At 39.4% G+C, this 23703-nt stretch overlaps 1 protein-coding gene across 1 annotated transcript; it reads right to left on the bottom strand.

The window, feature by feature from the left end:
• Positions 1 to 17383: 17383 nt before the first annotated feature.
• Positions 17384 to 19617, bottom strand: LOC148669129 (uncharacterized). The gene has a single exon (XM_088632446.1). The coding sequence runs from the start codon at positions 19540 to 19542 to the stop codon at positions 17554 to 17556; it is 1989 nt and encodes a 662-aa protein (XP_088488572.1). The 5' UTR covers positions 19543 to 19617; the 3' UTR covers positions 17384 to 17553.
• Positions 19618 to 23703: the final 4086 nt, after the last annotated feature.

Below are 23703 nucleotides of genomic sequence, written 5' to 3'. Positions count from 1 at the left end.
CCCAGCAGGTGTGAGCCTAGCCGGCACCCGGATGGGAGATTTCCCCCGGAAAAGCTCAGGTAGCTGCTGCTCCTGCAAGAGGTGTGACTGGGACCAGTAGGGAGCGCTCACCCTGCGGTCTCGTGGCTTTCTTATGCCCCAGCATCCTGATGGCGACACTCTCATGCTCAAACAGGCGCCGTCCTTCGGGGGAGGCGTAAAACCGAGGTCCCGACCCTCCTTGGCCATTAAGAAATCCCAGGGCGTCCCTCAAAAAGAGACGCCGGGGGTGTCACTCTGGTGTTAGTGTTCCCCTTTACCAATCAGTCGGGGTCTCCTCCTAATCCCCGTCTCATATGTAACAATCAATGACGAGGCCCACCTGTCCCGCGATATTGTACTTGTCTCCTGGCCGCTGGCTGGCGTGGTGAGATTTAGTACTCGCGCAACGATCTCGCCTGACGTTTTGGATTGTACGCCTGTTTTGATATCTACCTGGTCCTGCGTCTGCATACGATCTGCATACCTATTCGTGGGGGATTCCTTACTGATCCTTGTCTAAATTTATGCCATTCCAAAACCACATTTCTCTGCAGTGTAAAGTAAGTGTCTAAGGCAGCTACAGTCTGTTCATATGTACCTTTTTCTCCACAGAGGTTGGCGAAAATCCACTGCACAGGCGCCCCAATACAGTGCAGTAAAGTAGCATGATTCACGGCATCTGGAGCTACTATAGATCCACTGGCTATTTAAAAAAATCTGTACGCCTCCATCCATATCTTGTATTCCGTATCCAAATCCAGAGCTCAAGGTTCAGTGGAAGCGGTGGAGAAAGCTGGGCATGAGCAAGGGTTCTTGGCGTGGCTGCCGTATCTTCCATGGCGCAGCTAAACCAACAGTCCGAAAATTCAAAAGTGTGGTTCCACCAGCAAGAGAACTAAAATCTGCAGTGTTCTGCTTGCTTTGAGTTCGTCAAGCACTCGTTTCTCGTCGCCATAAATGTTGTGTATCTTAATAAAGAACCATTCTCATATTCTTTTGACTGTTTTATTCACTACACAAATCACACCCTTATGCCATATATTCCCACTTTCTACTCTCTCTTTCTGTTGTCTTATGATGTTTACTCATTATATTACACAGAAGATGTTCATCATGAGACTCAATACATTCCTGTGTTTTCTTCCTGCGAGGACGAGTGAATATTTGAGGTGCAAATGTCAAAAATCAAAATCCTCTGCTATTAATGTCGCTTTTTTTCATAGTTTCTTGAAACTTAAGGATTAAAATTAAGGTAAACATGCCAAAATACCAAAATACATCTGTACAGTGCTAACCTTATAATAGTAACTTAGTAATGCTTGTCAAGTTCTTCAACAAATCTGAATATAAAGAGGGTTAAGGACAATGTTTATATCAAAATCCCAGAAGTGCCTCTCTTGGTAGGTTTGATCCACCTACCTTTCGGTTAACAGTCAAACATACTAACTGATTACGCCTTAGAGACTCATGCATGTGACAACCAGAATTGAATTTCATCTTCCTCAATGTGTATGAATTTTTGTGATTGTCCAAAATGTCACATTCAACACAACCAGACAGGAAGAAAGGCACCAGTGGGATTCAAACCCAGAACCTTCTGTTTAGTGGATGGGTGCTGTAACCAACTAAGCCAAGGCACCAGCCTCCTTATACAGCCCCTTGGACACACCGCTCTGAGATGAAAAAAAAATACCAGCACGATGCTCATGAGAGGAAAAAAAGTGAAAGCACTTGAACATGTCGGCGTAGTGGCAACAGAAGGTCACGGGTTTTACCTCAGTCCATGCCATATTTGTTATTTGACACCTAATTTCTTTTTCAAAGTCTTCAAATAACTTTCAATCATTGTAGAGGTAGAAAATTCAATGCCCTTACTGCTACCAACAATTCACCAATCAAGAGAGTCAATCTCTGTAAATTATGGCCAATGGTAGCCACTGTAACCAGGATTCTGCAAGGTTTAGCCAATCACATCTCAGAGAACAGCACATGTTTATCCAATTCCGTGAAATGGGAGTCTGGAAGCTTTAGTCATGTTGAGTTTCCTGTAGGTACTCCTAATTTTAATTCCTTGTATTAATCCTTACATAGGATGCGGTACCCAAGCTTCTTCTTGTATGTTACTTGAAAAGTAATACTTGTTATTTCTTACTCATCACTGCTCTATAACTTCATTACCCCCAGTTTTCTTAGAGCAGATGTAGGCAGTTGTAAAAAACTTTTAATTAGATGTGATTTTTTAAGGACTTCTCAAAGTGAGTGAATTGAGTTTAATAAGTGAGAGTACATTTTATTTACTGGTACAGCACCTCCTTTTTAGTACTTAATCAAGTGAGAGTTTTGTTCAATCTCACATGTACTGAAACCTTTAATGTCCTTTTAGGTTAAAATCGATGACTTCTTGAATTTAAGTCAGAAATTCTCCTCTTGATTTTGGTTTCCAGTGCTTTATTTCAGGTGTGCTTTCACGATGACAGAGGCAAGCTCAGGTAATCTTCTTGCTCACCCAGCAATGTCTGCTTTACTGTTACAAGACAGAAGGTTTAAGATGTTTTGGAAGAAAATGTTTTTTCTTTGAATTTCAGTGTGACAAATAAAGTCTTTGTTTAATGAGTTCATATTTTAAAATACCAACACATTTTTTGCATAACAAATGTGAAATAGGGAAAGATTATATAATTGTACAGAAAAAGAAAAAAATAATTTATTGACCAAAGGTAAAAGGTAATGTTACAATTGTGCAGAAAAGAATGAAATAAATATATAAAGTATAAATACCAACCACTTTTATCATAATATTCTTATTGAGAGGAAGCAATCCAGTTGAGACAGTATTACAAGTAAAATAATAACAGCTTTATGATAACCCTAAAGAAAATACTATTATGGCAGTAGAGTGGGGGATATTAAGTATGCTGCAAATATCGAAAATTAAGAAAACATCAGGAGTATCACTTAAAAGAACACGACAAAAACAATAGTTAATGAACTTTAAATTCTTGGTGATAAAGTAGTGAATGTCAGTAATCACTGAAATTTACAACTGAAACAAAAACAAAAAACACTTAGTTCTCTCTTTGTAGAAGTCTTTGTCTACTTAAAAGAAGGAAAGACATATTTGATCTTTGATTGTTCATCAGATGTTTTCATTAGTCTGTGTTTTGTGATGTATTGACAGGTACAATTAAGGTGTAGTATGTACAAGAAAGAACTCAGTCTAGCTAAGTATTGAAACTAGCTAAATTTCAATAACTAGTTTTGTGATGTGCCGGAGCCGAATGGCGTCCCTTTTGGGGTTTGTAAATTGTTTAAAGGATAAAAATTGTAAGTAAAGGTCAAAACTTATTGTTGAGATAATTAACAATTTGTTGACTACTGTACTTACAGATTAAAAAGTAGGAAAAATGTTCTGGGTTCATTTGTGTCTGTGTGCCTGCTGTGAATATGTTGTATAAGGCAGAGTTTTTGATTTATCCACTCAAGCAAGGAAAGAAATTTGCTTTTTGATTATTTTCAATTTGATCAACGATACATAAAAATATAATAAAAGTACAATTTACTACTCAGCATTCATGTTTACATCCATATTAGCATTGATTGAGATACAATTATCAAAATATTAAAATAAAAGTGTACAGTCCTAACTTACCAATGCTGGCATTTCTGCTTGTGAAGTTCCCAAATAAATCTGCTTTATAATTTTAAAATATTTTTGCTGAGGATTCCACGGGGATATAAAATAATTCTCCTCCCACCCATTCGATGATCAGATGATCATGGAATATATTTTTTTTGGACGTTGCCGATGTTGGTCATTATTGGGCATTGTAGGTGATAACTTCCATACTTATGTGTTTACTTTTGTTGGAGTTCCACACTTGCATTTCCTGCAACTAACAACTGACTGCGCTACAGAGACTGACACTTCGGATTTCTTTATTGAAAGTTTTTCATTAAGAAACAAAAAATCGCTAGTATTTCTTTGCCAGCCAGCAATATTTCTTCTGCACTGATAAGCAAGATTTCCATTTCATCTTTCATCGCAAGGTCGATGATTGTCTTGGAAAAAATGTTGCAGGGAAGGAAATGCACACTTGTACTAAAGTACATCAAGACCTATGTTGCTCTCCATAATGGTAACTTCTGTATGACAAGACAGGGAAGAAAAGCACTGCTGGGACACAGACCTAGGGTTTTCTAGGGGCTATCATCAACTAAGGACAGTGCTGGCGTTGTGTTGAATTGTGTATGCCGTAGAAATCTGTATACCTTTTCAACTGCGCATGTGCACTGGAAATCAGAGGTATTATTTGTCTGTCTGCTCGTGCACACATTTCTTATTATCTGTAGGAAATGCTCAATTCTAAATGTCAGGTTTACATAAGTATTACAATTATTTGCATCTCCCAAACAAAAACAAAAGACTCACACAAGCACTGTTAGCGTGTAGTAAACGCGCAATTCTGAAGTATTACAATTATAAGAAATGGAGTGTCAATCGGCAATTAAGTCTTCCTATGAATTTAGTTTTAATGTGCATTACAGAAACTAACTCCTGGAGAGGAACCAAAATGCAATCCCAGAAAAAAACAGGCAACAGTGTGGACAAAAGCAAAACCACTGAAGCACATAAAGACTCTGAAATTGAAGAAGACGCATCTGAAACTGATGCAAACTAAATTGAGGATGATCTGGGATGATTGCAACTGTATAGCATTAGGGCGGATGATAGGAGAATAATTTGGATTATACCAGAAGTGTATAACTAGAAATGGAGCTAGACACAAGGTCAGCCCTTTTGAAACTTACACTGATGAGACTGTGCCGACTCTTGGGAAATTAAAGGAAATGTAGCCTCCAATGTAAAAACACGTAAGCCAGACCTTTATTTGCTGGAAAAGAGGTGTCTGTATCGTCAGGTCATGAGTGGTTGAAAAAAAGTCCCCTCAATGGGAGCTCCATCAGGGCACTAAATCTAGACTCTTCCAGTAACAAACCCACCAAAAAGAGAATTTCACAGTTGTTGCCTGATGCAAAACATGGAATTAAGTAAGTCAATGTAACCTTGAAGGAAATTAACACAAAAACTGCAGTTAATGAGATGGATCGCGACACCCTGTACCATATGTTATTTGTCTTAAGGTGGAGCCACAATTACAACATTTAGAGGAAATGGGAATCTTGTCTAAATCTGAATGGAATGAGAAAATCCAACAGTCCCAGTTCTGAACTGAGGAAAGGCTGGTGATCTGCACATTTGTAGAGATTTTAAAGTTACTATAAACCCTGTACTCCTCAGTGTTCATTACCCTTTACCTTGTGTAGAAGGCAATTTTGTAACGTTAGCAGGAGGTGAGCATTTCTCCAAGACTGACTCGGCCCAGGGATATCTTCAAATGGAGACTGAAGAATCATCAAAGCAATGTTTGACAATTAATACTAGCAATACAATCACCTGGTTTCTAGGGCTCAAGCTGTATGGCAGAGGGTGATGGAACAAGCCATGCAGGGAACTACAGGTACACAGTGTTATCTGGATGACATTATTGTGAAGGATGGAGAACATTTTTTAAAAAATTAGAAAGAACACTTACCAGGCTCAGAGACAAGACTAAGATCTAAAAATGTCTGCTGCTCTGCAGGATCAATTAGCTGGATCACCATGTACTGCTCTGTAAGATTAAACCCATCCAGTTCATCCAACTCCTCTTCTTTAAGCCTCTGTACAGACACTGATTCTAGCGCATTGAAATTTATTGTAATAGTATTATTGTCCAGAATATTAACCTTCCTTGTAAAATCATCACATCCTAATAACCCAGTTGTCTCACTCTCAGGCTCTGTCTTCATCATGGGCACAGAGTCCAGAACCTAGACACTCTGTCTGCTCTCTGTGTGCTGCTCCCTGAGTGTCTCTTTCCCTTCTGCAGCAGGGAGCTCTGTCTCCTGCATCAGACTGGAGCCCCACTCCTCCTCTCTGTGTTGCTGTTCAAGAGGAGCCCTTTCCCCAGCATCAGGAAGAGCACTGGCCACTGAGCCTGAAAACACAGGAGAAAACGACGAGACCTTAAGCATGAGCTTAGAGTAGTGATCAAAATGAAGTAATTCCAATACAAACAAAATCTTAAAATTTAAATATGAGACAGCAAAGACATTCTTTAGTATCTGCATATAAATGAAGTTGTAAAAACTCAAATAATTATGAATTGTGTAGTGTAATTACATAATTACGTCATTTTCACACAAATTCATGTATACCTAATCAGTGGTGAAAAAATACAAGTAGTGTAAGTAAAAATGTAAATAATGCAGGAAATTTCAAGAACTCAACTCTAATAGCTCAACTCTAGTAGCACACATCTGAGCTGCTCTTTGGGATTTGGTCACTTGTTATCATGCAGCATCACCATATATGACAAGTACGAAGAGGAAAGGCAAGGCAAGTTAAGTTGTATCACTGTTTTTATTATACTTTAAACCAGTGATTCTCAAAGTGTGGTCCGCGGGCTCACCTAATCATTTTTCTTAAAACTGTTTAAGTCATTGGAAAGAATATTGTAGTGTCCACTATGAAGGGGCTCCCCCTAGGGGCACGGTTAAGAACTGCAAGCTGTAAAACGTGGGAGAAGGGACTTGTGTGTTGAGTCTAGGTATTGGAGTTTCAGCAGTCTTTAAGGGGAATGTGTGTCATTAGTGGGGCGCGCACCAGCCTAGTCGAAGGCTTGGCTGGCTTGAGGGTCTGCCAAAAGGCAGTTTCCACTCATTCTCCTTGGCTGTACCCTTCAGTTGCCTTTGTGTTTTAATGAAGCTTGAGTTATGACAGACCACCTCTCCTTCACTCTCCCCATCAGCACCTATCGCTTCAGTGTTTTAGTTTTATGCACCTAGAATGAAATGATGTCAGTTTGGTGGCGATGTCCTTGCCGCCGTGCAGCAGTCTATTGTCTTTAGTGATGCACAGGTCATCTTTTTTTTACCCAAACCCCCACCAAACTGATCTTAAATCTGTTTTTTAACCCGAGTCAACCTCGGTTGATGTGGTGGTGTTCTGATTATATGTGATTTTGGATATACAGGCTTTGTCAGGAGCCTAATTACAATGTAAAATGTGAGTCTACTGTAATAATATCACTACTACATACAATTAACACTGCACTGACAGTGAGGGTTTAATACAGACACAATGACTGGACACTCCAGTACATGAACACTGCACTGAGAGAAAGAGTGGTTAATACAGACACACGGACCAGACGCTACAGTACATTAACACTACACTGAGAGAGAGGGGTTAATATAGACACACTGACTGACTGGACACTACAGGACATTAACACTGCACTGGCAGAGAGGGGTTAATACAGACACACTGACTGGACACTACAGTACATTAACACTGCACTGAGAGAGAGAGGGCTTAATACAGACACACTGACTGGACACTCCAGTACATTAACACTGCACTGAGAGAGAGGGGTTCATACAGACACACTGACTGGACACTACAGTACATTAACACTGCACTGAGAGAAAGATGGGTTAATACAGACACACGGACCGGACACTACAGTACATCAACATTACACTAAGAGAGAGGGGTTAATACAGACACACTGACTGACTGGACACTACAGTACATTTACCCTGCACTGAGAGAGAGGGGTTAATACAGACGCATGATAATCCAGTGAAACAACTGGTATGTCTGAACGAAGTATTATAATCGCCATAATCAGACAACAACAGTTCAGACACTAACTTCATACAAGTCACCCCACTGACCTGACAGCTCCAGTTTCGCGTACATTTCTTCCTTTATTCCTGCGGTGACTTCACAGGGAAGCGTAGATTCAACAAACACGTCGCCATCCTTCTTCAGAGTCAATCATAAACAAAGGCTGACTTAAACTCAAGAACCTTATTTTTATTCTTCACAGATCCTGTATTCTGTGATCTGTTCAAATATGAACACAACCAACAAGACATAGCATATTCAGACCCTGAAACGGTACTTAAAAAACAGAATAACTTTCCTCTTTATTATTTAGCTAAAGCAAGCGTTTCAATCAATGCCAAGTGGATGACATATTGTCAGAGCCGTGCAGTACGAAGAGCGGGAATGATAAACAGGAGTTTCTGCAGCCAGATATAATCCTGACGGCACCTTCTAGCGCCACCTATTGAGGAGGAGTGAATTATATGCTAGTTAACGATGCTCGTGAGTGTCGATTTAGTGCAACTGATAATATATTTCCACGTTTTACTTGCAGGGTACTATAATGTACATTATTATCGATGTAGGATTTGATTTGCTCTAAAACCTATTTTTAAGAATAAACAAATACAGTCTGAGGATACATTTTCAATGTTGCATGTATGTTTTCAATGTTAACCCATTGTTCTTGTTTGGAGTTTAAAAATATATAATACAAATACAAAAATTGTGTCAGAAGCTGATGTTGTTCTAGATCTGGGAGATTTAACCCACCTTCTGAGCTGGGCAGATGTAGACGTTGCCTTCTTACTCCATGAGTGTGTTTAGATCATATAAAATCTTTGATAATTGAAGAAGCTGTTCTGAAAAATGTTTTTGGAAGAGTTACTGGGATCATTGAAAAAAAACTTAGGTAACTATAATTTTACAGCTTTGGGTGACGGAAGTGGGAAGAGTAAAACACTCCTAACTTCCAAGGAGGGAGGATGTATGCTGACGTTTGAGGGGTCCCTTGAGCTGAAATAGTTGTAAGGTTTATCTTAGCACACCTATATACATTGGAGATTCATGATTGGCAAGGAGCAGCACGGCGACACACACAAATTATCATGACATGAAAACACAGAGAGAGGAGAGAGAAGACAAGGTGGAAGAGGAGAAACAAGGAGAGGAGAGAGAAGTCCGCAGGAGTTGGGACTTGAAGCTTACGCCAGGCGAGATCCCCTACTTCTTGGTCATCTGAACCAAACCGGACTGCAGCTAAGTATCTGAACCTTGTTAGGGAGAGAGATCTAACTGCAGGTTGCATTGTATTTAATGAGAAGGCACCTCATCTCCTATGTGGCCTCTGTAGGCATTAAGAATTCAGTGCGTAGTAACAGTCCAGAGTTTTCTGGGTGACCAGAATATTAGGCCTCTGAGATGATTTGTGTGTAAATACTTTATATAAAGTAACATGTGTGTTGTATGTTTTGTTGGGTGTAGTGCAGTTTGTGTTTTGTGATTGCAATAAATATTTGTTTTTAACAATGTGTGCCTGTATTATTACACTTCTCAACAAGGTGGTCAAGGATCTGTCTTTTAATACAAGCATTTACCAAACCTAACATAGGGCTCAAATACTGTACATGACCCTGAGATTAAGAGTCTCATGCTCTAACAGCTGAGCTAGTCAGGCACTGGTTATTGTCCCGGCTAACAATAACAATTTGTCAATTTGAAAAGGTATCATAGCTGGCTTTTAATGATGTGGTAGTCCAGAGTCTAGTGTTGTGGCCTGTGTGGTGTGCAAAAAGACAGATCAGCGATATTAGTAGGTTAGGACTGTACAGTTATATTTTTATATTTTCATTTATTTACCTTAACTTTAATAATCTGTAACCATAAATGCTGTTCAATCTATTGTAATGTTGATGTAGTTTTAAAATATTTAATCTGAGAATGCAAGGAGAAGTATTATACCTGGTGAAATATCTAAGACAACAGTAAAAGAGGCTGGTATTTTAATAAAACTGGCGATCAAAAGAAAACCACAATTTGTACGATATTGTCACCCAATATCGACATTCAGTTGAAGGATTTAAAGAAACTATCAAAGAAGCAACAGCAATAGGGGAGGATTTTGATTTTGAACCGATTTTTGCAACACAGTAATCCATTCATCCTCAAAAGAAGAAAAGACCAGAATGTCTTGAGTCTCATTATGATCCTCTCCTACATGCCTACATTTAGCGCTTGGTACCAATAACACGGCTGATATTGAGTGAAAGATTTATTGAAAACTTTATCTAAGCGATAAGTTGAAATTGATGGCACACTGCGATTTGCACTGACTCAAAAGTGATCTCTGCAGACATTGTTCCCTGCATAACGCAGAACGTGGCAAAGCGCATTTGGGTTGAGAGGATGCAAGGAAGTTTTTATTTTTCTCCCTTGATGTCAAGCTGACAAAGTATCTTTAAAGACTTTGCTTAGTTTTTCAAGAGACTGTCCAAAAGTATTACCCTTCCTTGTGATTGAAGTCAGTTGAAAGGGGGTCTTGACAGCACCTGGCAGCAGTGGGATTCAAACCCACGCCCCCAAAGAGACTGAATCCTTAATTCAGTGCCTTCGACTGCTCAGCCACACTACCCACTCTGCTGTATCTCTTTGTCTCATTAATTGCACGGAGAAAGCCGGGTGGCTTTTGCTCTTTTCATCTGACTTAGTGGCGTTATGACTGTGGAACCCACTGCCCCTGCTTTTTCTGAGATGCTTCCCCTCTCATGGAGAAAACTTGACTTCTTTAGCACCTCTGGATGTAGTTCTTCTGTGGAACTTCAGAAGGCCTGAACAGGCTTCAGACCTCTGCGTACAGCGCCCTTGATGTCATTTCATTTTTACAGCAGCACGCATCTGGAAAGCTTTTTTTTACTTTTTTATTTTAACAACAAAAATGCATAAAATACAAACAAGAGCACGTATAACATATCAATAGCATCGTCGGGGGCACATGCTATTGTAACGCATACGGCCAACATTACAGGTTGTGCGAGCTGGTTTGGTGACGTCACCACCCTTCCCTGTGCAGTCGGCCAGGGCCTTCATGATCACTGAGAAGCAAAGCTTTTGCGTTTTGAGGCTACTGATTCTTTCATCGTAAATCCCCAAATCATCAATGAAATTCAGTGAAATGGGAACAGCGAGACATATATACACTCACGTCCTAGCGTGAAAGAAATATGATAGAAGTGTTTGAGAATCTCCTTCACAGCACAGACATGAATTTCAATTTGTTCTCCATCGCACAGCGTGTACTGTTATTTTCTTGAAATGTATTATTCACATACAGTTCACATACCATCATTATGTGATTACCATCATTAAAAAGTATTAGGAATAAACCATAAAAGAAAATAGTATACAATATGGGTACAGAAACACTGAAATATCCATATCCCTTCTAGCTCTCTAGTGACTGTCCCATCTCCTCTCCAAATCCAGCCACTCTTCCCATCCAGCAGAACTCCCCTCCTCCCTCAGTGTGTGGAAGGCCGGAAGGAATTCCTCTTTAAACACAATGACCCAATTCTGTTAGCTCCACTGTCTAATAGATAAGATCACTTTCTTGACAATATACAACTTATTTTATTAGTAATTTGTCTTTTCACATACCCCAACTTGCTCTCCATGAGACACACAGACAGGCAGAGAAGCTTGGGGTCAAAGCACAGGGTCAGCCATTTATACAGCACCCCTGGAGTAGTTGGGGTTAAGGGCCTTGCTCAGGGGCCCAACATAGTAGGATTCCTCTGCTGGACATGGGATCTGAACCAGTAAACTTCCAGCCACAGATCCTTAGCCGCAGAACCACCACACCATTACTCAATAAGAGGTGACCATGACTTAAGGAAAGATCTTCCGTTCCCCTTCAGAACTGTATTAGGCCTTTCATGGGTCAGTACACTAAAAACGTCTCTTTACCAAAGTGTTTGAAGCGTTTTTTCTATCCATCCAGCTGATGAAAAAAACATTTCTTTGCTAAAAACTGCACAACTTTGCCCTACATGCGAGGTCAGGAAGGAAGAAGCCTCTGCTCTCAAAAAAGAATACAGATTCATGACTGAAGTTTGCCAGACAACACCTAGGTGAAGATCAGGACTATTAAAACAATGTGGTCTGGATGGATGAGACAAAGGTAGAGCTGTTTTAGCCACAATGCCAGACGTGTTTGGCGAAAACCAAAAACTTTGACCAAAAGAACCTCATACCAACTGTAAAGCATGGTGGTGGAAGCATTATGGTTTGGGACTGCTTTTCTGCCTCAGGTCCTGGCCAGCCTGCCATCATAGATTCAACCACGAACTCCACATTGTACCAGAGAGTACTTGAGGAGAATGTGAGGCCATCTGTCAAAAAAGCTGAAGCTGAACCATAAGTGAACCACACAACAAGACATTGACCCAAAACACTGAAGCAAATGCACAAAAGAATGGCCCAAAAAGAAGAAATGGAGCGTTATGGAATGTCCAAGTCAAAGCCCAGATCTTAACCTCACAGAAATGCTGTGGGGGGACTTGAAGCGGGCTGTACATACAAGAAAGCCCTCAGACATCACACAGTTGAAGGAGTTCTGTAAGGAAGACTGGGAAAAAATGTTTCCAAGTTGATGTAGGTGACTGATAGACAATTATAAGAAATGCCTACAAGATGTGATTTCTGCCAAAGGGGGCAACAACAGGTATTGAAGCTAGGGGTTGTACTTATTTTTTCCACAGCAGACAATTGCATTTCTGACTTTTTTTGTTAAATACATGATTGAAAATAATAATTGTCACTGTTGTTAAATTAGATCGCCTTTATCTATCAATATTGTTGAAATGAAGAGCAAATATCCATACATGCAAGTATGTTGAAAAACACACCTTTTCATGGGGTATACTTACTTTTTCTACAGCACTGTAAATCGGGTTTCCCTTAGTCTACTGCATGTGAAAATTGATCTGACAGAATTTACAACCTCTAGCCTTATTCTCAATATATTCTCTTCCGAGATCCCTTTCTTCTTCAAAAGTTTATTTAGCTATGCTATCTCTGGCAAGTAAGTATAACACTGAGTAGATGGAAGAAACAAAATGAGCTAAGACTTTTATTGCCCTAATTAAATTTTGTACATCACTGTGTAGCGGAGAGCTTCCTCTGCGTTGTGTCAAATGAACACCCAGGGACACCAGGTAGAGGTCTGCGATTTTATTTCCTTATAGAACATAAAACACGTGGATGTTCCACACGTTAAATGTCTCTCTTTCCCTCCGCATCGACGTCCACAATGCATCAGAGATTCTCATTATAATTATATTACATAAAATATCTAAATAATAATAGATTATATATATAAAAATGTAATTAATACCATATATCATATCAATGTCAAATAAATTACAATGATTATAATAAATGCATAAATCGCCCCTTTCTTTTTCCATGTTTTATCTATCATCACAGTATACGTACTCTCCAAGATATAAGCCAATATCCCGTTACCTTACTCTACAATGCAACTTTTTGTACGTTAACATTTGGTTGATAAAATCGCACACCTAAGATATCAAAGTAAAAAAAAGAGAGAAAACAGTTATAACAAAATGGACGAAATACCTTATAGAACATAAACCATGTGGGTGTTACACACGCTAAATGTCTCTTAATCTCCTGCTTAGCAAAATATAACACGTGGTTAAATATCGTTACACAATCCACTTATGCAATACCACTATTAATTTAACACACAACTGTAACATTCTCAGAAATAATATCACCACATGAATATGTAATAAAGAAAATAAAATAACGCTGGCATACTAACCTGAATGACCACGTGTCGCTAGCACCACACTACACCCTGTTACGGTACGTTAGCATGTCGCAACAGGCCCTCCAGATCAGACATCCTAACTTTTTAATCAAATAAAACATTACTTGCAACCTAACAATGCGGCACATTCTTCATCACGTGGTCACCAATATATTACGCCATACCAGTTATAATTTAAAACAGAAAATCCATTGATTAAAATAAAGTCGCGGCATCCACAATGCGTCTGAGAAATCACCAGAAAAACGTCACACCTATGACGCCCAGGGTGCATCTTAATTGACGCCCCTCCAACAACAAATCCCAAAGTATATTGTAAAGCCTATACATAAAACTGGAACTAATTTTGGGGAAGTTCACAAAAACAAAATAAAAAACAACATAAATGATTACATTATATAACCATGGCTCAACACACCTGGCTACAACTGTAATGATGGAGACAGTCATCTACATAACGATAAACATTCTTATGTAAGATTGAATTGTGCTTGCCTTTGCCAAAAGAACATTAAGGTGTTTTTCTTAAATAAAATCCCCAATCACCTGTGTACCATGTTTATACCACATCTTAAAGATTCCCAAGGTTAGTTAATATATGTTCTTTCTTTAATATGAGAATGAAATGAAACCCACAATGACCCACAGTGACTGAGAGGGACAAGCCCAGTTGTAAAAGACCACCGCTCTCTACAGGCAGCTGGAAGGATTTCAGCTTTATCACTGATCAAATACACCTGGCAAGTGCCCATCAGTGATAACCCTCCTGGTCAGGCATACGGAGAGCAATGCAGAGGGTATAAAAGACTCAATAATAATAATAAACTTTATTTTATTTAGTGCCTTCAAAGGTGGATTCTCAAAGTGCTTTACAAAATGACAACAACATAACAAATACACAAGACACACACAATGAAAACACACAATGAGAGGAGATGGGGACACTGAAGGTACAGCAGGACTTTCAGCTGAACTGAACTGATTTGGCCCAGAAGGGAAAGAGGGAGAATATGCAAGAGTTCCAAGTCTATTTGGACATTTAGAATTATTGCTGCAATGTTTAGTTTCAATGTTTAGCAATGTTTCAATGCTGCAATGTTTAGCAATGTTTAGTTTCCACAATTCTCTAAGATTCAGTGAGACATTTAGCCCATGGTAAACGGAATTTAGACCGTTTAACTGGGACATTTGGAAGGGACCCCGTATAATTGAAGCCACCTAGAGAAATGGCCTTAGATTTATGGTAATTCATTTTAACATCTGAAATGGAGCTAAACTCATTCATGACCACTAGGACAGCTTAGACAGGTAAAGACAGAAACAAGAAAACACTGTCCACACAAAGGGAGAAGTTATGTGTCATGTCACCAAGTTTTAAACTTTTTATATCCTCAAGTATTCTAATAGTTTCTGCTGCTAGCTTGGCTGATGATGTTTCTGGGCAAAATGTAATGGTATTTGTCCATGAGTGCTTGTAATTTAAATTACAATTAAATACCAATTACCATGTAATTTAAATTAAATAAATAGAAATGAATCTTCCTACATAAATGGATATAAATTTTCCAAAAATCTTTATTTTTTAACAGGTTTCAGTGCTGTAAAAAAAAAGGTTAGATTTAGAAAATACTGGAGTCATTAGCGTGAGCAATACTTTGTGTATCATTTACAAAGATATATATATACATATATAAGATATATAAAGATATATATCTTCTTCTTCTTCTTCTTTTTCACAGCCTTAGTCCCAGACTGTCCTGGGGTCAGCTGCTTTGGTTGCTCTTCTCCATTTGTCTCTGTCGAGCACATCTTCCTCACTCACTTCACATACCTCCATATCTTTTCTCACACAATCTATCCATCTCTTTCTAGGCCTGCCTCTTCCTCTGTTACCTTCCACCTCAAATTCCATTACCCTCTTTGTTACTTCCTCAACGTCCCTCCTCATGATATGTCCATACCACCGTAACCTCGCTTCTCGCATCTTCTCAACCACATCCACCACCCTACATCGTCTACGGATTTCTTCATTTCTGATCTTATCCTTCATTGAAATCTGCAGAATCCATCTCAACATCCTCATTTCAGTTCTTCTCATCAAGTTCTCTTCCCTCTTTCCAACTGCCAAGCATTCAGCTCCATATAATAATACAGGTCTAATCACAGTCTTGTACATTTTGCACTTTAACTTTCTGGGAATTTTCCTGTCACAGATTATTCCAGTTATTTCTCTCCACTTGTTCCATCCAGCTTTCACTCTTTGTTTTACTGCCTCCAGTGTTTCTCCTCCCTTTACCAGTTTTGATCCAAGGTATTTAAAGTCATCAACTTGTTTCAGTTTTCCTCTTCTCTCCATTACCATTATTTCAGATTTTTCTGCATTCATTTTCAGTCCACCCTTTTCCAGACTCCTCTGCCATTTGAACACTTTCTCCTGTAGTTCTACTTCTGAGTCTGCCATCAGTGCCACATCATCAGCAAAGATGAGTTCCCAAGGCACTTCTGTTCTTACCTCTTCTGTCAGTGTGTCAATAATGTTTATGAAAAGGAAAGGACTTAGTGCTGATCCTTGGTGTACTCCAACTGTGATTTCAAACTCTTTTGTCTCTCCCTGTTCTGTTATCATCTTCGTAGTTGTATCTCTATTGTCACGCCCCACACTCTCCCTCGCAAACGACGTTACATTCCCGGAACCTCTGCTTCCCAATCTCATCCCTGATTGAACCCAGCACATTCTCACATGCATCAGATTCCTCAAATTCTCACTCCCTAACCAATCATCCAATCACACCCCTTTCCTTTCAGTATTTAAACCCCCTTCGCACACCTTCCCACGCTCACTATTGAGAAGCCTATCTTAGTATTCTCCAGTGTGTGTTTCCTAAACCTTTTGACTGATCTCCCGTTACGAATCTTCTGCTTCCGCCTCTTGACCTCGCCTTCTGGATTTTGCCTTTGAATTGTTTTGAATCTCTCGTTACTGGACCCTTTGCCTCCCTTATCGACCCTGCCTTTGGATTTTGTCTTTTGGATTGTCCCTTTGCTACTCTGTGTCCTGTGGGATTCCGGTCACGCATAAGGATCCTCCTATTCCACGTATTGGTTCCTTGACATCTATAGGTTGCTTGAACTAACTTCACCATGCTTTCTGGTACTCCTTTCTTCCTCAAGCACCAATACACCACCTCTCTGGGCACACGGTCATATGCCTTCTCCAAGTCCAGAAAGGCCACATACAGCTTTTTCCCTTTCTCTAGTGTCTTCTCCTGTAACTGTCTCATCACAAAAATGGCATCTGTTGTGCTTTTCCCCGCTGAGAATCCAAATTGTGAGTTGTGGATCCTGATTATCTTCCTGAGTCTCTTGTCCAGAATTTTTTCCAGGATTTTCAATCCATGTTCCAGAAGTTTTATTCCTCTATAGTTTTTACACTCCATTGGGTCTCCTTTCTCCTTGTAGATGGTAACCATACTGCTTTTTGTCCATTCTTCTGGAATTCTCTCTTCCTTTGCAATATTGTTTAGCAATCTCGTCAGCCACTGAATCCCCTCTTCATCGAGGTTCTTAAAGTGTTCTGCTGCTATTCCTGATGGTCCAGTTGCTTTGCCCACTTTCATCTCTTTGATAGCTTCTGTCACTTCCTTTACTGAAATTTCTTGGATTGGTCCACACACTACGTCTGCCTCCACTAGGTTCTCCCTCTCATTTTCTACATTTAACAGATTTTTGAAGTACTCCAGCCATCTTTGCTTGATATATATATATACAAAAATATATTGCTTTGATGATGCAGGTTTAACTTGGGAGTTTTCTGAATCTGAAATGCTGTTCAGAACCTGTACAGATTCAGGTGCCAGGGAGTTCTGCTAAGGGGTTAAAGACCTTCATGATCAAGTCATGCCACAATAGACTAAAAATAAATCATCATTCAACTCTAAACTTCTGTGTATTGTACTATCCAGTGTTACTCTCCTGTGTGAATAAGCTGGTGTCTTTTTAAATGGCTTGGCTGACTAAAACTCTTCCCACAGTGACTGCACTTAAATCGTCTCCCTCCTGTGTGAATAAGCTGGTGGGTTTTTAAGTTGTCTACTGTACTAAAACTCTTCCCACACTGACTACAGCTGAGCAGTTTCTCTCCTGTGTGAATTAGTTGGTGTTTTTTTAAGCTGCTTGCCACACTAAAACTCTTCCCACACTCACTACAGGTGAATGGTTTCCCTCCCGTGTGAACAAGCTGGTGGGTTTTTAAATTTCCTGCCTGAATAAAGCTCTTCCCACACTGACTACAGGTGAAAGGTTTTTCTCCTGTGTGAACAAGCTGGTGGGTTTTTAAATTGCCTTCCTGAATAAAGCTTTTCCCACACTGACTGCAGGTGAAACATTTCTCTCCTTTGTGAACAAGCTGGTGGGTTTTTAAATTTCCTGCCTGAATAAAACTCTTCCCACACTGACTGCAGGTGAAACGTTTCTCTCCTTTGTGAATAAGCTGGTGGGTTTTTAAATTGCCTGCCTGAATAAAACTCTTCCCACACTGACTGCAGGTGAAACATTTCTCTCCTTTGTGAACAAGCTGGTGGGTTTTTAAATTGCCTGCCTGAATAAAACTCTTCCCACACTGACTGCAGGTGAAAGGTTTCTCTCCTTTGTGAATAAGCTGGTGTGTTTTTAAATTGGCTGCCTGAATAAAACCCTTCCCACACTGGCTGCAGAAGAAAGGTTTCTCTCGTGTGTGAACAAGCTGGTGGGTTTTTAAATTGCCTGCCTGAATAAAGCTCTTCCCACACTGACTGCAGGTGAATGGCTTCTCTCCTGTGTGAATTAGTTGGTGTTTTTTTACACTGCCTGCCTCTGTAAAGCTCTTCCCACAGTGATGGCAGGTGAATGGTTTCTCTCCTGTGTGAATTCGTAAGTGGGTTTTTAAATAACTTGCCTGATTAAATCTTTTCCCACACTGTTTGCAGGTGAATGGTTTCTCACCAGTATGGGTGCGCTGGTGACTTTTTAATTTACTTGATTGTCGAAAACATTGCTGCTGTCTGGGCTGTACTGACATTTTCTCTACATTATCCAAACAAGGTGCTGGATGAGTCTTCCTAATCCTCTGGCCTGCAGTGAGCTGGTGATTTTTAACGTTGCTTGAATGATTAATCCACTGCTGCACAGACAGTCTCTGCATGTTTGCAGAAGAAGAACTCATTCCTATCAAGTCCTGTGGGCCTCCCTGTTGTTCCTCTCTTTCCTCTCTGTACTGACTCTCCTCTGAGTACAGTAATTCAGTACTGTTCTCTTTGCCAGGTACATGCGTCTGCTGCTCTGAAGGCTGAATCAACTGGGAACTGAAAACTTTCAATTCCTTTTCTTCCTCTTCCTTTCTTCCTTGAACAGAGACCAACTCCAGTTCATTCACATGCTTTGCTATACTCTTAGTGTCCAAATTATTATACATCTCTGTAAAGTTCTTAGATACTAAAGAATGATTCATTTGTTTAAAACACTTCTGCAATGACAGTCTCTCCACTCTAACAGAACAAGGCCTTATTATCATCAAGCCCTGTAGGAGCTGTTGTTGTTCCTCCCTGTCCTCACTCTTCACTGTGTGCTGTAATTTAGTACTGTTCTCTTCACCAGGTACATCAGTCTGCTGCTCTGCAGGGTCAATCAACTGAGGATCCACATCCTGCTTTTTAAGATTAAATGCATACAGTTGTTTTTTGTGATTTTGTACAGAGTCACAGTCCAGTTCGTTACAACCTTGTCTAATATTGTTAGTATCTAGATTATTAATCTTCTTTGTAAAGTCCTCAGATACTAAAAGCCCAGGTGTCCCACTCTTAGGCTCGGTCTTCATCATGGGCACAGAGTCCATATCCTCTACACTCTGTCTGCTCTCTGTGTGCTGCTCACTGAGTTTCTCTTTCCCTTCTGCAGCAGTGAGCTCTGTCTCCTGCATCAGACAGGAGCCCCACTCCTCACTGTGCTGCTGTTCAAGAGGAGCCCTTTCCCCAGCGTCAGGGAGACCACTGGCCTCTGAGCCTGAAAACACAGGAGAAGACAATAAAACCTTTAACGTGATCTTAGATGAGAATTCAAAAGGAAATAATATTCATACATAAGAGGCAAAAAATAAAAATTTTTAGATAGCAAGGAAATATCATCAATAACCTTATCTAAATGAAATTGTCAAAGCTCATTTTCAAACTAGATATACACCAAATAGTCAAACACACTCGAGTTGCCTGAACACAGATAACGTGAAAAGGAACTGAAAATAATAAAATCATGACACTCAAAAGAAATAAATTAAATCCTAGTCTCTGTCCAAGTGAGGTTCTGAATCCAACTATAACAAAAGGAAATGTTCAGCCACAGAGATCAGAAAAGCATGAACTGCAGATGCAGAACAAGACTTGTTCTCCTAAAAATGAAAGGGATTTTATAGCATCTAGATAGACCAGCACAGAGCACTTGTCACACCAATATTCACAAACTGACTGGATGCTACAGTTCACTGACACTGCACTGAGACACAGACACACTGACTGCACACTACAGTACATTAACACTATAATCAGAGAGAGGGGTTAACACAGACAGACTGACTGGACACTCCAATACATTAACACTGCACTGAGAGAGAGAGGGATTAATACAGACACACTGACTGAACACTCCAGTACATTAACACTGCACTGAGAGAGAGGGGGGTTAATACAGACACACTGACTGAACACTCCAGTACATTGACATTGCGCAGAAAGAGGAGAATATAGACACAGTGATCCTGAAAATGTTAATATGGCCACTTACATTTATATTATTATATATGTTCAAGACGTTAGCTGCATCAGCATGTGCAGGTTGCAAAGGAACAAGTAAAGGTTTATTCGTTGATGAAAAGAGAAGAAAAGAAACACAATAGAAACATTTTCTTCTGTTTCTTCTCTTTCTTCTCTTTTCACCATGTAATAAACCTTTACTTGTTCTTATAATTATATATTACATATATAAATAATACATGAGATGTGTGTATTTATATGTACAGACATATAATACAAATACAATAATTTTGGTAATGACGCTAAATTATAGAAAGTGATTCAGTTATACAATTATTGTGTCTTTACTTACTTTAACCTTCAGATTTACAGCAGACCAAAGAACTAAAAATATTGCTTTACATTATATTTTCACTAAATTTACAAATACAAACTAACTGTGTCTAAATGACGTGATTGTAGCCCTGTTACTATATCAAGGATGTTTTAAGCACCATAACCAAACAACAACAATTCAGTTTGCAGTAAAGAATCTCGTTGCTACTGTACATCACACAGTATTTTCCACTTCACTCTGCATCTCTCCACTATACTCTCACCAGTGAGGAAGTTAAAGACACTGTTTTTAAACACACAAACACTGACTTCATACAAGTCATCACACTGACCTGACAGCTCCAGTTTCGTGTCCATTTCTTCTTTTATTTCTGCAGGGACTTCACAGGGAAGCGTGTGTCGAACACGATCTGTCTGTCCCTGATCTCCTCCTCCTCCCGACTCCTTCTCCCACAGCTGCAGTCTCCACTTCAGGCTCTCGTTTTCCTTCTTCAGCTGCGCCATTTCACTCCCGAAACTCTCTTCCACAAACTGTGTGATTTTAACCATCCTGTTTCGAAAAACTTCAGAAACTTCGTCCACGATCGATTTAAGCGAAACCTCCATGAAGGAGTGAAGCTCTGTCTCCAGTGTGAAGAACACATTAGCCATCTTTCTAAAGATTCGATCCGAAACAGAGGCAGAAGTTATACGTTCGGGGTCTCTACAAATCTACAGATAAACAGGGTCGTTTCTTCAGGAGATGAAAAGTTATTTTTAAATAAAATAACCGTCTTTATTATTCATCCAAACTAACCGATTAAATTACTGCCACGTGGGTTAAATATCTGCACAGCCGCGATTCGTGATGACGTCATACACTAGCGCTGCAGCGGCTTCAAAACAGCCGAGGAGCGGAGCTGAGAAAGGAGATTCGGCAATTTGATATAAACTTCACTGCAGCTGCTACCACCAGCTACTCGGGAGGTCTGAATCGCCATCGAGCTGCACTCTTCGTGTTGAACCGTGCGATTGCAAATTTATTTCAGCTTTATACAGTACCTTCAAGGACATAAGTATGTACAATATTTTCACTGTAGCTGTTTAATGTAGGTAAGTAATATGTCCAGATACGTTTATTTTGAATATGCCTTTTTCTGCAAGCTTTTGTTCAAAACATGTTTAATACGTTTAAAATATTTTTAAATCGAAGTATCGAAGAGTATATGTAAGAGTTTCAGATATACGCATCATCTAATCCTTTTTGTTTTGTGTTGCACAATCAACACAGAAATGCAAATATTAATGTACCCCGGGAAAGCACGCACCGTACTACAATAAACTTAAATGGGGATTCTTTTTATTCTGGATCTGCATGAAATCATAAAAATGATTGGTTGTATTATTTTCTGTTACAGAATTTAGATTGGATGCAGTATAACCTTTAACCCGAAAAATTCACATAGATATACATGGAGATATACACACACCAGGATGCACAAAGTGCTACTAAAATAACAAAGACAAAAAAAAATACGGTAGTGGCAATTTCCCTAAGGAAAGAAATACTCCACATTAGTCTGAATGCCACATTCTTCATTGGTCCCATTACATCACAGAAATACAAAAACAAAACTACTCACTCTAATCTCGTCTAATCCAAGACACACAGAATATCACAGTCTTCTTTTAACACGCTCTCTGCATTCACATCACACGGAGCCACACACCAAGCTCAGCTTTACTATGTTTATTTTTAAAGATTTTTAAATTAAATGTATAAAAAGTTTACAAATACAATCAGAGGATCAAATTATGTACAAGATAACAAACACAAACAGAAAAATAAGCAGTTAACCGCCAGAGGTAATAAGTAAGTTATATGATTAAATTGTATTTTTAACATATATCATATGTTTTCCGTGCTTTATTATTTCTCACATTTTTAATAGAATTTAAATAGAACTTTACGATGTTCACTTCCACAATTACTGGCGCACTGACGTCACTCATATGTGCATGTCTTGAAGCGACAGCTACCAATTTCAGTGTCAGATTTCAAATATCCACTCCGTAACCACCCGGTTACATTAAAAATAATTGTCTCCTGAAGAAATAGAACAACTACTTATAAAAAAGCAAGAACATTAAGTACAAAATTAAAAGTATACTTTTCAGATATGCTATTATAAATTTGGTTAGTGGCACCATTGCTAAACAAAGAGGGTAGGTTGTTGAATTGCCCTGAGTTCTTGGACAGATTCCAGATTCCAGTTACCCCTTGGGAATATGCCATAGTCTCTGATGTTATCCATGAGAAAGTGACTCTGTCAGTACTGCCTTTCCTGATTTTACTGTAAATCTGTTCATGGATGGTATGGAAATAAAAGACAGAAAATGCAATAACAACCACATCTGTCTACCTTCTGCTTCATTCCTTCCTGTATATCCTTCTGGAGTTCAGTATGTGAAAATATTCATTTCAGATAGTTTTATACCAACCTTGATAGATACTGCCTAAGAAACAAGATTAAAGAAATAACTTTTTAATACTGTGGGTCCTGTCCTTCACTTTGTTTCCACTGAAGAGGTTGGTCTGGTCTCCAGGTTACCAATAATAAGCTCAGGCAGTGCTCCTCAGTAAAGCAGTGTTTGTTTGTATCGCTTATGTGGGGCAGCACGCCAGTTTGATGACACACACTTGGCTTTTTTTCTTCTTCATTTAAGCAAATATCAAAATCTCCAGTCTAGTGCTGCTGTAAGCCATGTTCATTGCAGGGTTGTTGCAATCAAAACATAAATTTACTAACCATATACCTGTATGATCATGGCAAGATGCTGAGACATACATGTGGCTTGGCATACCTGCATGGACATGTCTGTGATCTCAACGTGTGCCAGGGATCTGAAAAGTCCTGATGTTGTACATCAAGTAAGTCACAGTAAATAGACTCTGCAGTGCTCTGGGTGCCAGCTAGCTCTCTAACAAGCAAACTATAAAGACTATGCTTACTTTATGT

The sequence above is a fragment of the Lepisosteus platostomus genome, chromosome 5, assembly GCF_059453375.1.
Source record: "Lepisosteus platostomus isolate fLepPlt1 chromosome 5, fLepPlt1.hap1, whole genome shotgun sequence".
Taxonomy (NCBI): domain Eukaryota; kingdom Metazoa; phylum Chordata; class Actinopteri; order Semionotiformes; family Lepisosteidae; genus Lepisosteus; species Lepisosteus platostomus.
This window is presented reverse-complemented; position numbering and strand designations above follow the sequence as displayed.